This window comes from Balaenoptera ricei, chromosome 3 (genome assembly GCF_028023285.1).
Source record: "Balaenoptera ricei isolate mBalRic1 chromosome 3, mBalRic1.hap2, whole genome shotgun sequence".
Classification (NCBI taxonomy): Eukaryota; Metazoa; Chordata; class Mammalia; order Artiodactyla; family Balaenopteridae; genus Balaenoptera; species Balaenoptera ricei.
This window is the reverse complement of record NC_082641.1, coordinates 65120961-65143092: the sequence shown is the minus strand read 5'-3', so window position 1 is coordinate 65143092 and position 22132 is coordinate 65120961. Positions and strand designations below refer to the sequence as shown.

General features: G+C 33.7%; 1 protein-coding gene across 9 annotated transcripts in view; it reads left to right on the top strand.

Moving 5' to 3' along the window:
- The window catches only part of SSBP2 (single stranded DNA binding protein 2), a 297896-nt gene that overhangs the window by 194144 nt on the left and 81620 nt on the right, over positions 1-22132 (top strand). For 5 of the 9 annotated variants that reach the window (XM_059916692.1, XM_059916690.1, XM_059916691.1 and 2 more), the window contains one exon: positions 13306-13395. The exons of 3 other annotated variants lie outside the window; for them this stretch is intronic. In XM_059916692.1, coding sequence (XP_059772675.1) covers positions 13306-13395 — 90 coding nt within the window. Of the gene's footprint in view, positions 1-2050; positions 2117-13305; positions 13396-22132 lie in introns of those variants that run through there. One more of the 9 variants, XM_059916697.1, reaches the window with a different exon arrangement.

Below are 22132 nucleotides of genomic sequence, written 5' to 3'. Positions count from 1 at the left end.
TTATACTTTACATTAATAAAGATTTAGAAAACTGGTTCAGTGGCTTAGCCCATGTTTTTAGTTTGGAGGCAATATAAACAAATATTTTCATTTATTATCTTATTATTATTTTTATTTTGTGACTTTTATAATCCACCTGTTATGCCACTTTCAAGAAAACAGTAACTAACACCTTTTAAAACTAAACAATATTTCTGTTCAAGTTACTTTCAAGTTCTCTTTTTATTCATAGTAACAACTTTTGAGGATATGAGATAAATGTTGAAGCTTTAAAAGTTAATCTTTGTATGGAAATCATTCTAAAATATTGTGATGCAGTGAAATCATTTAAATTTCCTTTTTTTACACCTATTAAAATTTCTCCTTAAGCGTATTTGAACTATTCATTCTAGGTAAAATTTAAGAACATTTAGAAATTTGTTGTATTAGGTATATATTGTTTCAGGTCCATGCTAATAATGCTGTTAAAGGAAAAAACTCAGAATTACTGACTTTAAATTTCTTCCTATAGAAGCTGTAAATTACAAAAGAGAAAAAGATATTTCAGAGAAGGTGTGCCTTTTTGCGTAAACTTTTTAACTGACTCATAAGGGATGTGACTTTTTAAAAGATGAGTATATAATGGTTATCTTCTCCCTGGAAAAATTAAATACACAAACAAAAATTACAATGATTCTTGCTATTGATACAGAGCTATACTTCCATGACTGTAATTTGTTCTATGACAAAGTTTTAAAAAAGAACTTCTTAAATAGAGTTTCTTTGGTCATGCAATCAGAATAAGTGTGACTTGGATTCTAAGACAAAGCCATTGTAAGATGACAGAGGAAACAATTGAGAGAGGGTGTACAGCAGACCATTGAGAGGAAGTCAAGACAGGTTAGTAGATGTGCCTTGGAGATCTTAGAGACTGATAGTAGGTAACAGGCAGAGGTATGTGCAAATGGTCATCGTTAGGATACTAGAGAATGAGTAATGGGAATATTCTGCAGGTGCAAAAAGCTATGCATGGGGGTAGGGGAGGGGGCATGGCAAGAAATAACGAGTAGAGATCTAGACAGATGAACTGTTGGTGTCAAGGGAATCCAACTGCAAATACTGATGACTTGACTATGGAAATGGAAGTCCAGTGGCAGAACGTACTCCCTCAGAATTAATATGAGGAAAGAACTCAATAGAATGTTTTCCTCTTGTCTCTAAGGCAATGAGATGCTAATTAGATGGGAACTGGGGCTGAAAGTCCAGCAAATGGAAGTAAGAAATGGACCTTTTTCTGGTACAAGGATTGAAGCTGGATCCTAGTTTCTTTGAATCAGTGTACTGGGTCAGGGACCATTAGCAAAGTTGACATGATGGTGAATCCTAAACTATGGTTTCAGTTGTCTTTGTATTCTCCCTATAGCTTGGCTGGAATCTAGATGGGATTGCTGGAGACTTCATTTAATAGTTAAGGAGTTATTCCTTTGTGGATAAGAAGAAGGCAGAGTTAGAGTCCTGGCAGGCAATCATAGCTGAAGAAAAGATGCTTCGTGTGCCATTCTTCTCACTATGCTTCCCTACTCTTAACTGTGGAAGGGAAAAAACTGAGGGGCATGATTCACAGCCACTAAAAGATTTGTGAGACCAAGAATACTCAACTGTGGAAGGGAAAAACCTGAGGGGCATGATTCACAGCCACTAAAAGATTTGTGAGACCAAGAATACCACAAAAGTAAGCTTTGTTAAACCTGGGAGATACTTTTGTTTATTTTTAATCAGAAGGACAGTTGATTTAATCAAAATCATAGTATTTGCAAACAAGCACTGCACAACAGGGCAAGTGCAGTAACCTGTAAGGACCCATAGAGTTCCCTAGTTTCTAGATGCCCCATGGAAAATGTTCTTCAAAATGAAATAATAATTTTGGGGGAGGGGTGTATTAGTTTTCTATTGCTAACTTAACAAACTGCCACAAATTTAGCAGCTTAAAAGTTTATTATCTCACAGTTCTGTAGGTCAGAAGTCTGGGTTGACTAAGCTGTTTTCTCTCCTCTAGGTCTCACCAGGCTGAAATCAAGGTCTGGGCCAGCTGGGTTCTTACTAGGAGGCTCTGAGAAGAATCCACTTTCAGACTTATGTAGGTTGCTGGTAGAATTCAGTTCCTTGTGGTTGTAGGAGTCGGCCAGAGGCTGCTCTCAGATTCTAGAGACCACCACGTTCACAGGCTCCAGGGATTAGGGCATGGATATCTTTGGGGGGCTATTCTGCCTACCACAGAGGAAAACAATTTTTTGCCAAAGGATGACTCTGATTATCCAGTTTCTCTTACCAATAAGAATAGTTAAAATACCTAGACCCCAAACAACTAGAAGCTTAGGGATTTTTTATACTGAATCAATAGTGTAGAAAAGAGACAAAGGCTTCCATCTTTGAGGTCAAAAAGGAAAAAGTAGGGCAATGACCAGAATCTATAACTGTTAAAAACTTGTGAAAGAGGGTAACAACATTAGTATTTCTAACAACTTTTCCTTGTTTTTCCTTTAAACTATGGTATTATGAAATACTGTTTAAGGTTATTTTATTAAATGTTTGACTAAAATGTTAGTTTGTGGATTGCGGGGTGGGGGAGAGGGTGTTTAATGGAAAAGCTCACAGATAGGCCTGTAGTTTGACTATGTGGCCATAATGCAGGCTTAATGCTGTAATAACAATTTGCCCAACCTCTGAAATTCATATGAAGACAGTAAGTGCTTCTTGAGCACTGAACTTATATGAATGCTAAAAATGGTGTCTTAAATATCCCCATTTTGTTTCATTTTTAAACAGAAAATTTTATATGCTATTTATATGAGTTTCCTTAGTAACTCATAATTTTGAGGAGTAATTGCACTAGGTTCAAAATTCTTTGTTATCAGAATGAATCTGCATCTTAGAACAGCCCCAGGTACATAGTAGGTACCTAATATTTGGGATGCATGTACAGAAGTGAAGATATCACCTAGGACTTAATTGTCCCAAAGCAAATTCTTTATGTCAGCCCTTTTTCTTTCTTTCTTTTTTCTTTTTAAATTTAATTTATTGAAAATACAGAGGTGGAGAAGAGTTCATGTGGTAGTGCAGAGTCCCTAAATTCATCTTGGGAAGTACAGTCTTACCACTTGTTTAAGCTGAATTTTTCTCTACATTACTGTAGATTGGAGCCTAATTTCATTAGCTTATTTCAATTATATTTTTTTCTACATGTTATTTTGAAAATTTTCAAACCTATAGGAGAGTTTAAAAATAGTACAATGAACACCAAATACCTCTCACCTAACTAAATCTACCAATTTGTTAGCCCTTTTTCTTATAATCTACCTTTTCTGATTAAAGCTGAATAGAGAATTCAGGGAACCTGATTTCTGAACCATGAAACATGGCTGCTGTTTTGAAAATTAACAACTAAATCAAAGGCTGCCTGCTAAAGTATTCTTTAGGAATGAAATAATCACTGTGTTTATCAGGGTCTTTTTGCATTTCTCTTGCACTTAAAACATTTTTTAGCACCCATAGCTGCTTTGCTTCTGTTGCCTGTCATATTTCCCACGCTTCTTGGCTTTCATATGAAAAAGTTAACATTTTGTAGAAATTACCAGCCAGTCAAAGCACTCTTTTTCTTCTGCATGGCAAACATAAAGCTGTAATATTTAGATCAACTCTTTTACACTTTATGTTTCTAGGCGCTCAGGGGCTACTTTTAATTTTGTTTTTAATGCTCTTTCTGGGTCTGTCCCTCTTTTGGAAGCCTAAAGGGTTGAATACTATACTCTGGATAATTGTTTTTGTGAAAGCACATATAAAATATTTCTAAAACAAGCCTAAAAAGTACACAGTAGTCAGTGATGCTGGTTCTCTGGACTCTAAGAGGGTGACTGAGTGGAGTGGGCTAGGGTAGAAGCATGTGGCACTAAAAATGAACTTGTGAAGACAATGCTAACAAATGCCCAGGAATAATGAAAGTGATTTTTAGATTACTTCTAGGATCTAACTTTCCAAAACAGAAAAACTGGTTCTTCATGGTCTGAAAATTAAAATGTTTCATGTCTTATTGAAATAAGAGTTCTTTTTTTAAGTTAGAAATACTTGCATTTTATTTAACCTTAAATTTTAGGGATTAGGTTTGTCTTAAGTTAGCATTTGGTCTTGTTTTATAGCTATTGACAAAACTGGCAGTGTGTATTCTTAATCTATAATAATTTTTATTTATATTAGAAATATGAAACTTCAGAAAGTGTGTGAATGTTTTATTAAAAAATCAATCAGTTATATCATTCTAACAGTTAATTTTATGTATCCACCCACCATCTTTGATAGATTATTTTTTACCATTTCCGTAATTATAATCATACACCCAATTCTATATTTGGCATGTTTTACATAGCACTATATCATAAATAAACTCCTATGTTTCCCAAATAATTCCACTTGTAACTACGATTTTTAATAGTTGAAACATGTTCTATCATATTTAGACACATATATGTCTTATATGTGCTACAATTTATAGAAATATTATATTATTGCTGAATTTGGGGGTTACCTCGAATATTTCTTACTATAAATATATGACAGTGAACATATTTTATGCATACTGTTTTTCTCATAGTTCAGAATTTATATTTGGATAGTGTCTGAACAGAAGGATTACTTAGTTAAAATTTATTAATTTTTTTATAGTACATGATATGTACATGAAATGTGCTTTCTACAGTGTACTAACCAGGTTCCCATGCCACTAATAACCTATTAAAATCCTGTCCTATCAAGATTCCTAAGCATGTTTCCCAAGTTATCAATAATATCATAACTATTTACTTAGTTGCTAAAAACATTTACAAAGAATGACCCTTTAAGGTTTGCCAGATCTTTCCTTTACATCTATTAACTGAAAAGATTTCCCCCCAATTTTCTAGCATTAGAAAAAAGTAACCTATGTGTGATCATTGAAAAGGTTCACCTCACTGTAGGCAAGAAATTTAGAGATCAGTACCTAGAAATGGAATGGAAACATTTGGGAATTATAAATATCAAGAAAACATTCTTCAAATCTTTAGAAGAGAAAAACAGATTACACCCCACGGAACAAAAATCAGGATGGCATCAGACTTCTCTGCAACACTAAATACCAGACAGTGGTGGTGTCTATAGTTTTGATGAGAGTCAAAAAAAGACATTTGCACATATAAGGATTTGGAAAATGATATTCATACATCATCTAGCCAACTAAGAAATACATAAAAATTAAAACTCATGAGCAGCACAGTTATGTTATTGTTTTAAACTGATAGGGAAAAAAAACTAGACAAAATTGGAGTTGTATTTGATACTGAAAGTATAATTATAAAACTGAATGTAGAGGTCAAAAATTATTACTGAAAGCAGAGATGATGAAAACAAGAAGTTTATGCCTAAAACTCCAGATGTTTATAATAAGGGTTAGGAAATGGAAGAGGGAGATGTAGAATAGGAAGAGAAAGCTAACTTCATTTTTCATAAAGAAACATAAACGATATTGTTTGTCTTAACGTTGGTACCTTTAAAGCTTAAGATAAAGAAAAGTTTCTTTTTTCTAATTTTAAAGGACATCTCATTAGATGCATATTAGAGTGCTTTTCTGCTAACAAGTGAAACAGGTAGATAAAATACAGCATAAAGTTTAAAAATAAATGGACGGGAGATAATTTGATATATGAACACACAAAAAAGCTGAGTTTGCAATGTCAATTTTGGGCAAAATAGATTCAAGGCAGTGATCATTAAACATGAAAAAGAAAGGAGAAATGGACAAACAACAATAATAAGGTATTATATATATTTGAAAGAGCAAGGAGACAAAAATTAGAAACAATATAAAGATATTAGGCAAATGGATAAAATGTAGAGCAGAAACATGGATATTTTATTAAATATCCCTGGGAAATTATGAAAATTGGTCATTGATTAGACCACAAAAAATTATTCAACAAATTCCTAAATACAGAAGTTGTATAGTATATCTTACCTGGACACAATTGGGAAAGCTAGAAATTAAACAGGAAAATAAAACCTCCAACCATTTGTAGATTAAAGTATATCTTTGGTTAAATCTACAAGGTTTGATATTGGTGTTCTCGTTTTTTTCTAAATCATCTAATCAGTATAATTTTGGTTTCCAGTTATATCCAGTAACTCTTTGGGAAATCGAAATTATACTTATTGGATGATTTAGGAAAAAAATCATGAACACCACCATCAAACCTTGCAAATGCAATCAAAAGTAAATTCAGAGCGAAATTTACAGTTTTATATTCTTTATATTTTAAAAAAAGAAAATAGTTACTAATCTATTAAGAATTTTTAAAATAAACGAAACCTTTTTTTACAAAAAAGGAAAATAGAGATAATTTTTTAAAGAAGAAAACATATTAATTAAACAGAAAAAGAAAGTGAACTAATAGAACAATTCCTGGCAAAGATAATGATGAGAACACTAATTCAATTTAGGAGAGAGAAAACAAGTCATCATCTGTCTAGTGCCAGCAGTTCAGTAAGGCAGTCCAGGGCAGGTGGGCAGGCTGTGCTCCACAAAGTCATCCAGAGACGAAGGCTAGTGGGTGCTCTGCCATTGTTCAGGACATTGGTTTTGTAGGCATGACAGAAATTAGATCTCCAATTAAAAAGTAGGAGGCAGTCTAGAAGTGGTGCATACCTCTTCTGTTCACATTAGTAAGAGCCTAATTCTTGGTGAGAGCAAGGGAGACTGAGCAATGTCGTGTAGCTGGGCTGCCAGGTCTCTGGCTACAGTTCTATTACCATAGAAGAAGAGGGAAACAGATGTTTGTGGTCTACTGGCAGTCTCACAGCTGCTACAGAGGACCTTTTTAAGCATGTGAAAGTGGTGTGTATATGAATAATACTAAAAATCTCAATGAAATGAAGTTTTCTGGGAAAAATATAATTGAACAGAATTGAAGTAAATAGAAGTAGAAAATATAAAAAGAATAATGGCCATAATTACTTCCAAAATTGCCTTTGTATTCAGGCAGTTTTACCCGCTGCATATTTTTTAACTTTACAAAGTAGATAAACACCATATTATGTAAATTTCTTGAGAGCATTATAAAGGAGTTTGCAACCCAGTCCATTTTGAGAAGGTAGAATAATCCTAATGCTTACATTTGAATATAATCCAGCAAGGAATTTTCTAAACCTGTCTCATTTAGAATATAGATGTAAAGATCCTAAATAAAATATTAGCTAATATAATTCATTAGACTATTAAAAGGATCATCCATGATGATCAAGCATGACTTATCTCATAAATACAATGATAGTTTAAGAAAACTATCAATATATAATTACTTATAGCCCAAAAGAAAAACCAGATGATACCAATCAAATATGAAAAGGCAAAGTGTCTTTGCCAAAAGAAAACCAAATAATACCCATCAAATATGAAAAGGCAAAGTCTCTTATTGTTCCTGATCTTTGAAAATTGTTTTTAAAATACTAGGCATAGAAATATTTCTTAATATGATAAAGAACATGTCTTCAACCAACAGCTAAAATATTTAAGTGTGCTCTGCATTAAAATTGTGAAGACAGGAAACCTACTGCAGGGCCCTGATTAACCACGGTTTTGATTTCTGCAGTTTTAGTTACCGTCAACCAAGTTCTGAAAAAAATTAAATGGAAGATTCCAGAAATAAACAATTCATAAGTTTTAAAATGCGGACCGTTCTGAGTAGCATGATGAAGTCTCACCATGTCCTGCTACATCCTGCCTGGGACGTGAATCATCCCTTTGTCCAGCTTGACCCACCCATTAGTCACTTAGCAGCCGTCTGGGTTATCGGATACAGTGTAGTGGTATCACAGTGCTTGTGTTCAAGTCACCCTTCTTTTACTTAACAGTGGACCCAAAGTGCAACAGTAGTGATGCAGGCAATTCAGATATGGCAAAGAGAAGCTGAAAAGGGCTTCCTTTAAGTGAAAAGATGAAAGTTCTCAACTTAATAAGGAAATAAAAGCAATCGTATGCTGAGGTTGCTAAGATCTATGGTAAGAAGGAGTCTTCTATCCATGAAATTGTGACAAAGGAAAAATAAATCTGTGCTAGTTTTCACACCTCAGACTGCAAAAGTCATGCCCACAGTGCATGATAAGCACTAGTTAAGGTAGGAAAGGCATAAAATTTGTGGGCGGGAGACATGAACAGAAAACGTGTTCTGATTGACAGCATTGTGTTGGGCCAGAAAGCATATCGAGCCTCTACAAAGACTTCAACAAGAGATCCTCTGAAACAAGTGACACCAAGCCATTTACTGCTAGTAAGGGATGGCTACACAGATGCAGGAATAGGTGTAGATCAGAAAATATAAAAATTACCAGAAAGGCTGCTGAAGAAGCTGCTGCCGCATTTCTGGCAGAGGTAAGGAAGTTGATTAAGGAGAGAGACCACATTCACATAACTTTTATCACAGTATATTGTTATAATCGTTCTATTTTATTATTAGTTATTGTTGTTAATCTCTTACTGTGCCTAATTTATAAATTAAACTTTATCATAGTTATGTATGTATAGGAAGAAACAATATATATAGAGTTCAGTACTATCACAGTTCAGGCATCCATTAGAGGTCTTGGAATCTATCTCCACAGATAAGGGAGTCTACTGTATGACCATTTTAAATGTTTCTCAAACAATACTTATATCTGACTTAAAAATAGTATAAGTGTGTTAATAGTAAAGACAATTCTCTGCCTGGTCTCTTCCTACCTACTCTTACCTTTAATCCTCCTTCCAATTTCTAATAAGTATATTGCTATTTTAGTTCCTCTGTTATTACCTTCACAATTTAACATATGCTTAAAGTATTTTTTCCTTTTCCACCAAATGTAGACTTTATATCTTGATTCCCCAGTGTATAGTTAGGCAGCTGGTTCTGTACCATCCTTAGTAACTAAAACTGTTAGTTATTTAATGTGTAGAATCTTGATAAATGCTAATTATGTTATAATCAATTGCATCTTAATTTTATTTTTAAGCAAAATTTTATTTTATGCCTATTGTTTTGAAACCTCCTTACAGAAGTATATACAACTTTTTTTTTCTACCAGAGGCCACTAGTGATAATAACTAAGGTCAAAATAAGAACTCTTCTAGCTTTTATTTCATATTTTTATTTAAGAAGGGAAAATATAAAATAACAGTATACATCCCTGTTCTTTAAATTCAGAAATAGGGAATTAGAGAATAAAAATTATTATTAAAATTCAATTATATAATAGCATTTAAGAGAAGGGGCAAAATGGGAAATGGTGCTGGACATATATGCAAGGGAAAATAAATAATACAGAGAGGAAGGGGCACAGATTGATTTGTGCCTTCTTATAGGTAGAAAGATATAAAAACAGAAACTCCAAGAGAGTAGACTTAAACAAAGATAAATATATAGCAACATGAAGAAATATTTAGTGGTGACTCTTTATAAAGTTCATTTTAATATATCCCTGGAAAAGCAAATAATTGTTCCATAATTTAGTTCATTTGAAAACACCAAATTTAATATATTGTATTTATAAAAAGCAGGTAAAAATTATATTAGTGATTTGGGAAAATATTTTAAAAATTAAAATTTTCACTTCCAAAAAACCTTGAAATTCAAGTCACATGACAAAGTAAATGATTTAAGAGCAGTTAGAAAATACATATGTGAAAGTATATGTTAAAAGCATACAAAGTAAACTAGTAAAAAGGAAAAATACTTTTAATGATAATTAATATTTTTACATTGCTCCAAAGTCTTATGTATTCAGTTTAGTTAGAAGAAGTATTTTAAAGCCATATTATTTATATGTCTTTCTTTTTTACAAGAGAGAGAATATAAAAAGTCAACCCTAAATAATTGTGGATATATTATATATAAAGGATTTTCCATGGTATTCTAATGGGAATTCACACAAATCCAGCGAAACTAATGCTTTGTAGTAGTTCTTAGTATAATTAAATTATTTGCTCTCCTTTTTTAATTCAGTCACAAACCCCCAGAATAATATTATACATACTTTATGAGTTTGAGACAACAACAACTTTCTGTGGATCCTCAAGTCATGAGATAAATTTGTCTCATGAGTTGGAAGTAAACTTGAGACAAGTCTCAGAAATTCCAGCAATGAAACCCAAGAAATGTGGTACTTCTCCCGTCTACATTAAGCTCTAATCCCCAAAACTTGATTCTTATTTAGCCTACAATTTCAAAGCATGTATTATTTATTATTGCTACTGTATATAAATGAGCAAGTTAGGCAGTTTGAGAAATATACTCTTTTACAAAACTTAGAGTACCATTTAGTGTAGCTCTTCAGTGTTTATTATCAGACCTAGTATTTGTTACTGATCAGCATGGTGTACCAAATGGTACTCTAAGCTTCAGTCCACACAGTACAATAAAGGAGGGAGTTATCCCTTGTCAATAAATCACAGAAGAATGGATGGATACTTTAGATCAAAAATGTGATCCACAAAGTGAAGTTTGGACTGCAGTGCTCTATACCAGTGCTTTGTATTGGGTAAATAAATTGGATAATTACTAGTATTCTGTTCACTTCAATTTGTGTCCTTAGGCCAAGCCTAGAAATTGCTATTACACCAGAAAACTAAAGCATCATGCTCTATACTAGAAATTATGTAGCTATAAAACTCTTTATTTTCAAGACACCTGTATTGTTATGGCCAAAGTATGATTATTATGCAAGAAAAAATTTCTATAAAATTTTTGTGCCACTGTGAGGGAATAGGTGCAAACTATAAAAATGTGAGACATCTTTAAAATGTAGAAGGCAATCTCAACAACAGAGTAAGAGACATATTTAAATCAGTCACCATAACTTGATCCATTCATTTGTTTGGTTGATTCATTCCTTCCTGACTATTCTATTTAAAATTATAATTCCTACCCACTTTACTGGGAACTGTATTTCCTGCTCTTTCTTTTTCTCCATAGCACTTATTGGGCTTTCTTTCCCCCCTTCACTAGAATGCTAACTTCAAAAGGGCAAGGATTTTTTTTGTCTGTTGTGTTAACTGCTGTGTTGTAGAGCTTGTAAAAGAATCCTTGGCAAGATATATTTTGATTTTGATATATTGAATTTATTAAATAATTTTGAAGTCATAAAATGAAAATTCAGAAGGCATCTCAAAGATTTAACTTGCTTAAATCTTCATCTGTATCATTTATTTTGTTTCACTTTTAAATAACAGCTGAAAAAAAAATCCTTAGGAAACATATACAATGAAGAACTTAGAACAAAAAAGCTAGTGTATTATATACCGTTAAACAATGTAGTCCCCCCGAAAAGAGAAAAAATAAAGGAGCCAATGATGACCCAACACCTTTACTTGTTAAACTTTAGTTTAGATGCAAACAAACATTTTTTTCCCTTTAGATAGGCAAAAGCTTTTTTAATATACTTGCCAGGCAACAAGAATTGCAGGAGAAATAGCATCTTTGAACAACACTAAGGAGGTGCAGCAATTCACTGAATTCTGTTTTGTTTTTGTAAACCTGCTCAACATTGTAGTATACATTTCTATAAAAGCATAGGTGAGTGTGTTTTACAAACTTGTCTCTTTTTACATCTTTTTTATTGCAAAAACAAGTTTCTATTCTGCAATTAATTAGAACAATAGTAACATCCTATGTCTAGCTTTCAGTACTAAGAGTAACTTCCCCATTAAAATAATTGACTGTCAAAGGATGTAGATCAAATCTTTCTTCTTGGATCTGCCTGTAACCATATATATTTAAACTAAAAGAAGATAAATGTTTGGTGGTAAGTTTTTCTCTTACTCTAACATTGTGTATTAAAATTTTATGCAAGTTTAATTAAAATGAAAAACAATTTGCCTTTCATTTTTTAAAAGTGTCAGTGTTGATATTATAATGCAAAATAGAGCTATCTGACAAATGGTAGGTATTCAATTAATGTACACTGAATGAAATTGCATGTTTTTGCTTAAAATGGGATGATAGATTGATGTTTCATCTTAGTATCTAAGAAATATTATTTCTCCTTTTATACTTCTATGCTTTATCAGAAGTTTAGAATGTTGGCATTCATAGGTAACCAACATTTTAGATAACCACATTTAAATCTAGGTTTCCTCAGGAAATACTAAAATCATTGGCTTTCAGTGATAATAACTTCCAGTACTATAGAATAAACATGTTTTAGTATTTTTATCAATTTATATGTTGGGAAATATATGCTACAAATATACTGAGATATTACATCTTCTAATGGAATATTAATTCATGAATGAATAAACTGATCTACAAGTGAGAAAAGTACAACAAATACACTAGATCCAGGATTTGTTTTGAGTTCTTTTCATAACAGAACTGTTGAATTCATACTGATCTGTCTTCAGCATATTTCTGCTCCCTTCTTGGCTGTTCTTAGTATTTGTAATGTGTCTAATGAGATTGAGGGATGAAATCCATGGTTGTAGAATAGTTGTATGTATTACTGCTCTATGTAAGAGTTAAATCTAAAACCTTGACTTGATTACAAAGAGCCTATCCCAAAGTTTTTCATATTCCTATTTCATGAAGCTGTAGGATTCCATGAAATAATTTGCAAGTAAAGTAGACTTTGAATTTTTCAATCTGATTTTTTCATAATCTGTTTATCTGAGACTAATCTCTCCAAATCTAATTCCTTTCTCTTATTCAATCTCCTAATTACTTTTTCATCCTCACCACCCTGTTTTTTGCTATCAATTATATTTTGGCTACCAATTATAGTATATCAGAAAGTGAATAATGTGCGTGTTGCCACCTATAGACAGAGAAGTAATTATATTTATTTATGACAGAGAAAAGCATAATCTAAACAGAGTTCTTTTTTCCAGCTCCTACAACCACCATTTTCAAACTTGTTACTTAAATATTTATCTATTTGTTGTTGATGTTGCCATTTCAGAAGCCTGTGCCTTAAAATGAAGCATTTACTTAAAACTTCTATCACTTTATCATTTTATTTGCCTTTTATATTTTACTCAGATATACTATCTTATTAAAGTTCTGTGATTTCAAAAAGTTTAAAGAGACCTGTTTAAACCAAATAACTTAGTCATATCCTAAACTAACTGCTACATCTTAGTTTACCTCTGGAGTGGGGGAAATTACCAGTATTTGTTCCCAGGAATGAAAAGCTTCCCTCCCTACAGTCTGTTATCATCAGTCTTCTGTTCTGTGCCTGCTCTGTAATGATATAGGTTTGTTTCTCCTTTATTCTTTGCAGAGTGCTGCAGCAGCTCCCAGTCCAGTGCTAGGAAACATTCCCCCAGGAGATGGCATGCCAGTAGGTCCTGTACCACCAGGGTTCTTTCAGGTACTCAGAGAAACTCTGACTAGGAATGTTAAGGCATAGGAACTCCTGTTCGATTTTATTGAAATATATGAAGGAGAATGAGGCTATTTTAATCCTTAAGGTAAACATAATGCTGTGCAGCCAACTCTTGATTATTCCGAGACCGGTTATCTTGTATGTAGATTAGCCCTTCCTTCCAATATTTTCTTTATTGTCAAATTTTTATTCGTACATTTTACCATTTCACTGTGCAAGTAAGAAAGAAAGGTAGCTGAAATGCAATTAGCTAAGCTAACTGTGGTGAAGATTTGGTGGGAGAAAAGGCTAATGGATGAGGTTTTGGAATGATATATGGATTTTAACTATCCAAGCCATCCATATCTCCACAGACTAAAGATAATCAAGATTTGGCTGTACTTTCACATTATGGCTAAGTTATAACCTATTCATTTATCAAAATTATAGGCTATAACAAAATATTTTGAGAATCATCTTTGTGGCTTTTAAACTGGAATTTTTATCAATATCATTATATAACATTTATAAAATCAGATTTTAAAATACATATGTTAGTATTTTAAATTTGCAACAAGCGCATTTATTTTAGCAAAAGATGATAATGATTTTAGAATTACATCACTTTTCAATTTTATGGCATCCACATTTAAATCTGACAGTTTTTTAACCCAAAGCTACATAGATTCTGAAGTTTACTTTTTTTTAACTCCATAGTTAATTTTATAACACCCTTTGAGAAAATTAGGAAGAATTTAGGAGTTAAGAACTGCAGTTGGAAGGCACTACAGGAATTAATGTTATATGCCATATTGTTAATGAATTACATCAAGTACTTATAAACTAATTTGTCACTTTAGTGTTTTATATTTTCAAAGTCCTTGATAATCATTTGTTAATTAATGCATACCATCATTTCAGTGTAGATCAAAGTACTTTATAAATGTGAAAATGGAGAAATAAAATTATAAGTAATTTTCCACAGTACAGCAATTGAATAAAAAAGTCATAATTAGAACCTAGTACTAAGTCTGAAATGTAAAGTCCTTTAGGATATGCTATTTGTCAGGCTACTCTATATTAATATTCAAAAGTCTTAGAGCTCACATTCTGTCTTGAGGCCCCTTTCTTAAAATCTAGGAACATATTATAACTCTTGGTTATTAATTAAACAATCACTGTTTAAGATAATAATAATAATAGCTAACACTTAGTAACTGCTTACTGTATGCCATGCTTTGTTCTAAATATTTCATGTGTATAAACTCTTAATCCTCACAATAACCTAGGGGTAAAGTAAGTATTATCATCATTACCATTGCACAGATGAAAAAACCAAAGCATGATAAGCAGTTTGCACAAAGTCAGAAAGTCACAGGACTGGGATTCAAGGCAAGGCTTTCTGAACTTCTGCCATTGACTTTACCTTTTAAAGTTCATAGTTGATCATTACTCATAAAATATTTCTAGCTCATTTTATATTTTTTCCTCATGCTCTTATTTCTCTTACTAAGGATAGATTGGAGTTAGGGAGTAAATCAGAAGAGTTCATTTACTTACAAGAGCTAGTAGAAGCTCTCTAAGTGGCACTTTAAAAAAGAGGCAGTGGGCTGGGAAGGAAGCCAAATTCTTCCTAGGGTTAAGCAAAGACGTATAAACCTATACATTTTCATTTTTACATTTTGTAGAATGAACCATTCTCCCCTTACCTGCCTTCTGCCTGAGTCTTGGTAAGAGTAGTTGAAACAGAATTAACTTCTGTTTTAATCCAATTAGATAAACACTTGACTACTACTAGATGCCAGGCACTGTGGTAGGCATCTAAAAATGAGTGTGTATAATATGTACCTTCCTGAAGCTCACTGTCTAGCCAGCGAGTCATTATTAAAAATAAATAACTGTAATACAGCAAGATTTGTGCTGTAACAGAGTAAAGTTCTGTGTTGACCTAGAAGAGAGAGCTATTAAGTCTGCCTGAACTGGAGCTAAGAGTGGTTTGGAAAAAGTTTTCCAAGAAATCAAGCAGAGGAATGATATTCCAGAAAGTGGGAAAAGTATAAGCAAAAGTGTGGAAGCATCAGAATGACCTGTGCAGAGGTGTTCAGGGTAATATGAATGGAAAGTAGAGGGGAGGGCAGGCAGGAATTCCTGGAAATGAAATAGGAAGATAAGCTGTAGCATCTTGAGAAGGGCCTTATATGCCATGTTAAGAACTTGAGTCTTTATTCAGTAGGCATGTAGGAACTGTCAGACATCTTTAAGAAGGGCAGTGACCTGAATTCAAGCTATAGAGTAGATTTAGGCTTTGTTAGGCACCTATGATATAGTTGTATACAGAATCCCTGCCGTTAAAAAACTTACACTGTGGTGAATGAGAGAGAGAGAGAAGGCAATTAGAATTTAGAAAGAAAATGGCTATATTAAATGAGTAGTGTGTGTTTTTAGAGCACATCAGAAGGCCACCAAACCCAATCTTGGGAGAGTCATTGTCAGAAAAATATTGTCAAAACAGTAAATAGGGCTTCCCTGGTGGCGCAGTGGTTAAGAATCTGCCTGCCAATGCAGGGGACACGGGTTCAATCCCTGGTCCAGGAAGAACCCACGTGCCATGGAGCAACGAAGCCCGTGCACCACAACTACTGAGCCTATGCTCCAGAGCCCACGAGCCACAACTACTGAGCCCACGTGCCACAACTGCTGAGCCTGCGCACCTAGAGCCTGTGCTCCTCAACAAGAGAAGCCACCACAATGAGAATCCCGCGCAATGCAAGGAAGAGTAGCCCTGGCTCGCTGCAAATAGAGAAAGCCCGTGCACAGCAGCGAAGATCCAAGGCAGCCAAAAATAAATAAATAAAATAAATTTTTAAAAAAATAAAGAGAGAAAATAACAGGCATGAGTTCCAATTGAGACTATGCTAATAACCAGAAAGTTGGAGGAAAAAAAAAACAGTAAATAAAATCCAAATTGGCATCTAAAGATGAATTAGGCAAAGGAAGCAGAGAGATATGGAAAGAATATTCCAGGAAGAGGGAAAAAAATTTATGAAGACCCAGACAAGAAAGGAGAGAGACCAAATAATTCCAAAATAAACAGAGCTTAATTAGCTAAAGGGAGAATGGCTGGTGATGAGGCTCCAGGGTAACCTTGAGGAGCCTTGTAGGTTATTTGAGTTTGAACTTGATCTTAAGGGCAGTAATAAGCTATTGAAGGACTTTAAGCAGGAAAGAGGCATGTTCATATTTGCATTTATAGAAAAATCACTCCAGTTATAGGGTGTAGCGTGGATTGCAGAGGGACAGGTTTGAAAGTAGGGAGGCTATTTAGGAGGCTATTACAGTAATCCAGGTGAGATTTGATGATAGGGACCACAAAATGAGGAGTAGGTTTGAGGTAGGACAGATGAAGAGATTCCTGTGGGACCTCCAATTAGAGGTATCCCTTAGGCTGATGAACATACAGGTTTGAAGCCTAAGACAGTGATCTAGGCTAGAGATAAAAATTGCAGGATTGTCATCATATCAAGGACCTGAATCCACAGGCGTAGAACGATTGTCCAGGGAGAAAGTACAGAACGAGAGAGTAAAGGGGTATACACCTGGACTCCAAAAACACTGACCCTTGAAAGAAGAGCAAAAACAACAGAACCCATTAAAGAGACTGGTGCAGACTGTCAGCTGGTTGGCTGTGACAGTAGCTCAAGAAAGAGACTCTGTGGACCCACTTAAGAACAGTGGCAGCAGGACTGGGGAGGAAGAAGCTATGCATAGTATGTTTGATAGGCCTTAGTTGATTAACCAAGTTAGGGGTAGAAGGGAAAGAGTTGGAGGAATCAGGGATGACTCTGAGGTTCCTACTTAAGGCCCCTGGAAAATTTTCATGTCTTAACCTAAGTTAGGAAAGATAGCGGGTAGAAAAAGTTTTAGATATGTTTGAGCATGATAAATGTCATTCCTTTTTATCCAGGGAGACCATTCCAGCTAATCTTTTAAATACTCGTTTCCCCTATTCAGTAGGCTTAAGTATGGCCAGTCTCCCTAGAAATGCCTCTCTGTAATATTGGAAAGCTCAAGTCATCAAACTTTTAAAAAAGAAATAGTATATTACCTTTGGTACCTATCATGATGGGATCAGGGTACTCAAATGTTTCCTAAATATCACTATCGGTTTCCTATCCTTCAGCATGATTCTGACCACAATGCTTGTTGTTAATGAAGAGCAGCTACCTTCTATAAGTAGAAATAGCACCATGACAATCATAATTCAAGTCCAAACACCAGTTTCTAATCCAGTTCCATAGAGATAGTGATGTCCAAGAATTATCCAGAGTATGAAAATAGTTTTGAATCCCCATTCTTAGTGAGGAAATGCAAAGCTTATTTGGGGATGGCTGGATGGGACTAGACCAGGAAAAGATTGAGCCTATTAGAATTTAATGAATAAAGGAAAGTAAAGCAAGAAGAATTTTAATTAACACATAAAGCTTCACCAGCTTCAACAGTTCTGAGTTCTACTCACTGTGTGATCCTACCATAAGAAGTACATTGAAAACATTCTCCTAAATAGACAAACATTCTCGTTTTATCCCTGTTTACACTGCAGAACAAGCCCCCTCTTTTCCATTATAAGTATAGACTTAAATATATTACCAAGTGGAATTATTACAAACTCTAAATTTGTGAATTCATAACAACTGCATTTGAATAATAGCAATTAACTCAAACTCCAAAATAAATAGTTACGATTAATACCCCATACATTTAATAAGTCCATCCTGGAAGACGGTCTCTAGATTAGCATCTATCAACCATGTTGATATCTGTCACATCTATTTGTGACAGATATCAACATGGTTCAGACTTAAACCTTGACCTTTTTTAATTGAAATGGGAGTGCTTCTATTGTTGAGTAGGAGATCAAATTAAGTAAAATCAAGGGGAATAGTTGGACACGCAAAAGGTGTCAGTTTAGTAAAATAAAGCCATTTGAAGTAAGGCACATTTATTTACTTGGAGTCTTTTATCAAAGGAGTAATTTGTATAAGAAACCCTCTAAATTCTCAAAGTGACCTACCATGGAACTGGTGAATGACTTTAGAGCAACTTTCTTAAATTGAGGAGTGTTGCTACTGGGGTCAGTGGGAAGATAGTAGAAGTGGCCTTTGATCTAACTAGAGTTTGGCAGTTTTGGTGGAAGAAAATACAGTTACTGTGGTGTGGTGTGAATACACCTAATAGGTCCTCAGAACTAGGTCTGTACTCTGACTCTCCTGTCCCTATGCTAGAGTATTATTCAAAAGTTTCATTGTATGCTAAGAAATTCAAATTATGCATTAAAAGCATCAACCTGCTGTATATTCATTCTCATAGCATTCTTACTAAAAGTCAGGCAAAATTTGATTCCTGTAGTTTTATCGAATAGGCAGCATTAATCCTTGAACCAGTTAGATTTTCTTCACACTTATGTATAATAATCAAAACAGTTTAGTAAAATGCACTTACAAAACAAAGTTCTCATTCATTTGTGTTTTTTTAAAAAATAGACTATTAACTCTGTTGCTTTATAATTTTCTAGATTTGAGTAGTAAGAAATCTTCTCTTGTGAATTTAATATAACTTAAACTACATTAAAGAAATGGGCATTTCTTATTCCAACCAAAAAAAATCTGAGGGGAGTGAAAAAAATACTTTATTTTTTCCTTCTTTCTGCTCTTTACCACAAGAAAACTTTTAAGAAAACCATATCTTGTTTTTATCACTCTAATCAAGCACATCTATAATATATAAAAACACAATGTAATCTTTTTAATAGGTCTAATGTAGATATCTTTGCGTATATAACTAATGTGGGATATACTTGTAAATATTTAATTTTGAATTCTGTAGAGCCTTTTGTTCATTTTTACCATGTATTGTGTTTTGATTTTTATCTTAATACATTTGCTGTATTCTTAGTCACTGGATCTGTCTTCTTTACTGAGAACTGTTGAAAACTAATAATACATTGATGATGGATTGTAAATGTTAGGCTTTGACATGAATAAGATTATAAATACTTGTTGCAGATAAAGTATACCAAGTAATTTAGTTTCAGACTACAGTGGCCATCCATATTTTAAAATCCGAATTGATCAAAACTCTGATATGGTGGAAAATATGTTGCAGCAGGTTCCTAAGTCACATTCTTTCTACACGCAGAATGTTAGCAATGGTAAAGCGGCTTTGCCATCTAGTGGTGGTTTGCCGATGTCTCTACTTGTTTGGGTATATTTTCCAAAGGTTCTATTTTTAGCAAGACTGCACTGTAGCAAGCTGACCTAATGCTTTGACATAGTAATAATGTAATAAGAACAACAACAACAAAAATACAAAGAAGTCTCCCCTTTTCTCCATGGGACACTTATTGACTAGAAAAACTCAATATAAATGACATTCATAAAGCACCAAAGACAAAAACAAAGCTCAGGGTAATATAATATTCTTGATATTTTAAAAGAAGGAGAATCAAAAAGGAGAAAAACAATTATTTAATCTAACACTTGAAACTGAAAAGGAAAAAGACAAGAAGAAATGTTTTTACAAGCCCTGGTTAAATGTTTCTGGAGGTAGATATTTATTTGATTTATTTTTGGACATAAGTCCTACATTTTGAAGATACCTTCATAACTAAGCATACTCTTCTTCCTATTCAGACTTTCGCAAAACCACCTTTTATTATCAGTAGCACCTGTTTTACCCTATTATTTATACATATAGTAGTTAAATAGTCTCCACTCCTTCTCAGTTTCCTTCTGTTATTAATCTTTAAATTGTCTTCTCTCCCAATGGTTTGCCTTTCCTCTTATCCCTCCTGATCATGGCTGTTTCAGAAGTTAGTCTTAGGAAATACTCTAAACCAGGAGAAACTCCTTTTCCTTCTCCTCAGAAGTTGTAGATATCATCTTTGACCTCAGATAACAAACCAAAAGATTAGTAAGTACATCATTTATTAATTTGAATAAGTGGAATACTGAATATCTCAAGTTGAACTGACTTACTGAACTATAACATTTGACATTATCAATATATATAGTTTAAAAATCACACATTAAAAATAGTATTTCTCAGAATTAAATACACCAGGATTTGGAGAGTAGAGGTGGGGAAGGTTGCTTATTTGTCAGAGTTCAAGAAATAAAACTGAAGTTTAATTTTCTTAAAAATGTAATTTTGAATCTTTAAAGAACAAAGATTCTGAATATTGAGAACAGAACAAGTCTTTCTCTAGTATAAAGATAAAAGCAGCCTAAAAAAATCAAGGTGCCTGACAGCTGCTGGCTTTGATAATGCTTTCCTGCAGTTGTGGTAATAGTTTTTCTGGCCTCAACTATTAGAACAAATTAAAACTGCTCAGCTTGAGTAACTAAGTTTTTTTTTTTTAAATCGCAGTTTCAAACAACAGAAGACCCTATAGCGGTGACTAGATGGACAACAAACAAGGAAGGGGGTGTCAGGGGTTTAGACTCTTTACTTGGGTTTTTCAGTTAGAATGGAATGAAATAGTTTCCTGTTAGAAACCTTACTTTTGATGTTTATTTATCAAAATGGGTATTTATGAAAAAGTTAACTTGGCCATCCTAGACCAATATCTTATTTTTGAAAAGTCTTCCCAGAACGCCTCTATTTTTATTATATGTCCTTGGGAAACAAAAAAATGTATAGCAAATATCCAAAGGCAGTTTATAACACAATCTTAGTTTTTTGTTTAACGTTGGTTACAGAAACAAAAATGGGCACCATTCTTTGGGGAATTAAAGGTAAGGAATGGATTATTAAATATAAATCAAATATTAAATATATTGCAAATTCCCGGTATAGGTCGGCTAGATTTGTCGGATAGATAAGTATACATAAGGATACCTTCAGCTTTTTGAAAAATAGCTTATCAGACTTCCTTGGTGGTCCAGTGGTTAAGCATGGGTTCAATCCCTGGTAGGAGATGAACATGCCACGCCATGCAGCCAAAAGAGGAAAGAAAACACCATTAAAAAAAAAAAAAAATATATATATATATATATATATAATAAAAAATAGCTTATCACTAGGTGGTGGTCTAGAATAATTTATCTTCTATCTATATCAGAGGTCAACAAACTTTTTCTGTAAAAAGCCAGATAGTAAATATTTTAGGATTTGAAGGCTTTGAGGTCACGCTACTCAACTCTGTTGTAGTATAAAGACAGCCATAGACACTGTGTACACTAAAGAGCATGGCTATTCCAGTAAAACATTATTTACAAAAACAAGTGGTGGACCACATTTAGCCATGAGCCATAATTTACCCACTCCTATTCTTTATGAATATGGTCACCACTAGATGGCCTGTAAGAAATCCAAAGGGTAAAGACCAAGAACAGTGTTTCTCCAAGTGTATTCTTGTACTATCGTCAAGAGTCCTGGGGTCACCTGCCTCCTAGTATATCGGGATTCTTGGTGGTGGGGCAATGGCACTGGAAATCCTTTGGTTTCTGTTGTTTGTTTTTTATTTTTAACAGATGAGTCTTACAAGCTAAACTTTGAGAAGCACTGGCTCATATTGCTGATGACATTCAGCAACAAATATTTATGGCCCCCTCCCACCACCCCGTGCTAGAGTTACTGCAGTAAACAAGCTAAACAGAAATCCTTACCCACATCCAACGTAGAATCCACTATGGGAGACAGTCAGTAAACAAAATAAATAATTATTTTTAAATATATGATATGT